Source organism: Diospyros lotus, chromosome 2, assembly GCF_014633365.1.
Source record: "Diospyros lotus cultivar Yz01 chromosome 2, ASM1463336v1, whole genome shotgun sequence".
In the NCBI taxonomy this organism is placed as follows: Eukaryota; Viridiplantae; Streptophyta; class Magnoliopsida; order Ericales; family Ebenaceae; genus Diospyros; species Diospyros lotus.
Genome location: NC_068339.1, coordinates 2,200,618 through 2,204,323, shown reverse-complemented (window position 1 = coordinate 2,204,323; position 3,706 = coordinate 2,200,618). Strand labels below are relative to the sequence as shown.

At 43.3% G+C, this 3,706-nt stretch overlaps 1 protein-coding gene across 1 annotated transcript; it reads right to left on the bottom strand.

Annotated features, from left to right (window-relative positions):
* Positions 1-2,408: 2,408 nt before the first annotated feature.
* On the bottom strand, positions 2,409-3,467 carry LOC127793895 (calcium-binding allergen Ole e 8-like). The gene has a single exon (XM_052324672.1). The coding sequence runs from the start codon at positions 3,407-3,409 to the stop codon at positions 2,912-2,914; it is 498 nt and encodes a 165-aa protein (XP_052180632.1). The 5' UTR covers positions 3,410-3,467; the 3' UTR covers positions 2,409-2,911.
* Positions 3,468-3,706: the final 239 nt, after the last annotated feature.

Sequence of the window (3,706 nt, the reverse complement as noted above, 5' to 3'; positions counted from 1 at the left end):
AGTTTGTATAACTTTGACCGCGTTTGGTCAAATTGAACTTAAGGCTATCTCCGGAAAGGCAAGTTCTTTATACCATTATTGTCGATTTTTTCGATGTCAATTTATTTGACCTCCCTTCATTGGATTTGGCTGTTAATAAATTATGGAATTTAAACGATATGATTAATAATTTAATTTATTAACCTGGTTTCGAGGGTATTATTCGTTGATTGCCTATAGGGGTTTGTATCACCCCCAAGCCTATGGGAATGATGTCGTACTCACCCGGGGCTAGGTTCTTAGCTGTCGGGTATTATGATTAGATTTTTGGTTATTTATTGGCTAGAGTGGTTAGACAGTAGGGGCAAAGGTTAGCTGTAATGTGACGGTGTGACTGTTATACAGTCTATTTTAGGCCGTTAGATGGTCTCTCCTGGTCACTGACCGCTGACTGGTGTCAAGCACTGTTGACCTACTCTACCGTTATGTGATTATAGCATGCCTGATTATTTTATTTTTGTTGCATAGTTTGATATACACATGGGTTCGGGCTGCATGATGGGATCATCATGATTTGGTTATGCTTGATCATGGACATTTTAGATTGGTCAGGTTGCATCCAGCACGGGCATATGCATCGCGTGTGATTTACTACGTGGGCGGAGCATGGCCTGATGCCTGGATGTATGGGCGCCTTGTATCACGTTGATGCTCATTACGCCATTGCATTTTATATGCATTGCATGATTACTGGTAGTTATTAGTTCTCGGACGGGAGTACCATTCCGAGGGAGCCTTTGGCTCGGCTGTCGGGAGTACCGGCAGGGATACGGGTGACGGAGTACCGACCCGGGACAGTGCGCATAGGTTTGTGGTGATTTATGTTGCCTTTCAGGGCAGCGGCAGGTTGGTATGGGACTTGGGTGCCAAGTGTTTTATGTGGGCCCCAAGGACCGGTATATGTTTTATTATGCGGCACTGTTGCGTTGTTGCGTCACATGACTTGTATGTACATGTGAGTTTATATTTGGGGTGATCTCCTCTTCTGTTTCATTTACAACCTTCTTTTTCATATAAACTTGCTGAGTCTTGCGACTCACCTTGCTTTCCATCATTCCAGGTAAGGGTAAAGCTAAAGTCGAGGGCGAGGACCGCGTTACCTAGCAGCCAGCCATGTCGGTAGGGTGTACAGTTAGCTGCCCCCGTTTTCTCTAATATTTTGTTGAGAGTTCTGACTCTCATTTTTTACTGTACCCGGTTGTTCCTTGTATCTTTTATCGTTGGCACAGGTGTCTGTATATTTTTATATACTCCTTGACTGCTATTCCAGCAAGGTACTTGTAGGCGTGCATGTATATTGTTTTGCTTCCGCTGTTATATTTTTCGTATGTATGCATGCCAGGGTATTTTCGTCTTGTGTTTGTTTCTCTTCTCTTAGGTAGGCGCTCTCGTTCGGATAGACCGGGCGGTTGGGATATCCGGGCAGGGGTGCTTACAACAGCAATCGACTAGCGAGACATTGAGCGACAGAAGGCCAGAGTCGACAAGGATGAGGCCTAGGCTGAGGCGACGAGCAATGGAATGAGAAGAATCGTCGACGAGGGCGAGTAGCGACAAACGATCGAGCGATAAGAAGGCAAGGCAGAGAAGACGATCTGCGAGGGCAAGGACGAGTCGCGAGTGTGAGGGGGGGGGGGGGTGAGCCATGGAAGTGCAGGAAACAAAAGAGAGAAACGCATAAGAAGAAAGGTTCTGGAGGTATATTATATATATAATTATTTTTATTTTAGTTAATTAATTATATATAAAAATATTTTTAAAAATTGAGATTTAAAATTTTAATTATTTTTTAATAAAAAATATTAAAATATTCAAATAACATTTTTTTTTAATGTATAATCACGAGTGTTCTCCACTGTTTGACCTCACGAGGGTGATGAGGGTGACAAATGATTTTCACATTTCAAAATCGTTCTGAGTCACTGACTGCTGAGCTTCTCTCGGCCAAAGATGACACCTTATTTTGACACCGATTATTAGAGCATATATATAATTTAAAGTTACCATAATACTATTCAAAATTACAAATTTACCACCCAAAACAGCAACTATGACACGCGCATTATTTGTCGGGGACACGGCCAACAACAGTAAATCGTACGCGGTCTTGTCACCCATTTACGAGTGTGGGACCCTTATACTGGGCCCCACAAATATAGGCTTCAATTTGATGTTTCGTGTCTTCCTTCTTCAATTTGATGTTATTGCATTGATTAATAATAAAATGGAGGACTCCCAACCGTCCTTTGACCAGAGATTGTATATTTTCTCTCGTCCTTAGCCACTGCATCATAAAATTTTAATATCTAAATCCACCTTCAATAAGGAAGTTTTGACAGTATCGATAAGGGCATGGGACTACGCACACGTAAAAGGATTCCATATTTATCATCAAAACAGAAAATAATAAAAGGGAAGGGACCACACGTTTGTCAAAAATTAAAAAAGAAAATCAAAATAGTGAAAGCGGGCCGCCCACTCACATGCGCCGCGTGGGCGACTGATCTGAAAAGCATCGCCCCATCGGCCTGGACAAGGACTCGTGAACATCGTCAACTAATTTTTGATAGAGTTTGTTACGGACAGTTCGAAATTGGAGCTCTAATGGCAGATATCAATATGAAACTGATGTCCAAATTCCATCTCTCTAAGCTTACTTCCTATCATCTTCAGCATCAGGCAGATCACTCACAAACAGACGGAACAAATGAAATTCACTGTTTGAGCGAGAGCGATACCAGTTGATCGTGTTATTATGTTGATGCTAATATTTTGTCTACGTTTAGATAATCAATACATTACAACTAATGAAGATAAACTCTAATTAGTTAAGGAGGATAGAGGCCAGTGGAACCTGGCCTCGGATCAATCGTCAACGGGTGCCGCTGCTCATCATTTTCTTGAACTCCTCAAAGTTCACGTAGCCGTCGCCGTCCGTGTCGACGGACTTGATCATCCTGGAGCAATCGCCGGCCGAGCACGTCTCGCCGAGGCGGTTCAGGATCTGGTGGAGCTCCGCGGAAGAGATCAGGCCGTTCTTGTCCTGGTCGTAGAACTCGAACGCTTCCCTCAGCTCTTGATTGTGAGCATCGCCGTCGTCTCCCTCGCCACCGGCAAAGAACTGCTGGAACTCGGAGAGGCTGATGAAGCCGTCGAGGTCCGTGTCGATGGCCTCCATCATCCGTTTCACCTCGTCCTCGGAGGTGTCGGAGCCGACGGCCCTCATGACGGCGACGAGCTCCACCACCGAGATCTTGCCGTCGCCGTTGGTGTCGAAGCGGCGGAAGACCGTCTCCATTTCTCCCTTGTCTTGAAGATGCACCGTCGTCTTGGGGCTGGGGTTATGGTTAGAATCTGCGTTCGTCGCCATGTCTGTCTGCAGTAGGCCGGAGGCAACTCTGTTTGGATGAGTCAACAACGGACCCAAATTTATAGAGAAAAGAAACAAAGAGAGATGGATTCGTATTTGATGGTTTACGACAAAAATAAATATATTAATAAAAATGTTATTTAAACACATTTATTGTGATGCTCTTCTATTAATATAAAAATATCATTCTTAAATATGAAATATTACTAAATCTTAAATATTATTGGAAATTCATGAAATTGACGCGTGCTGCTGGAAAATATCTGATAAATTCTATCTACTTATTGAGGCAAGGAA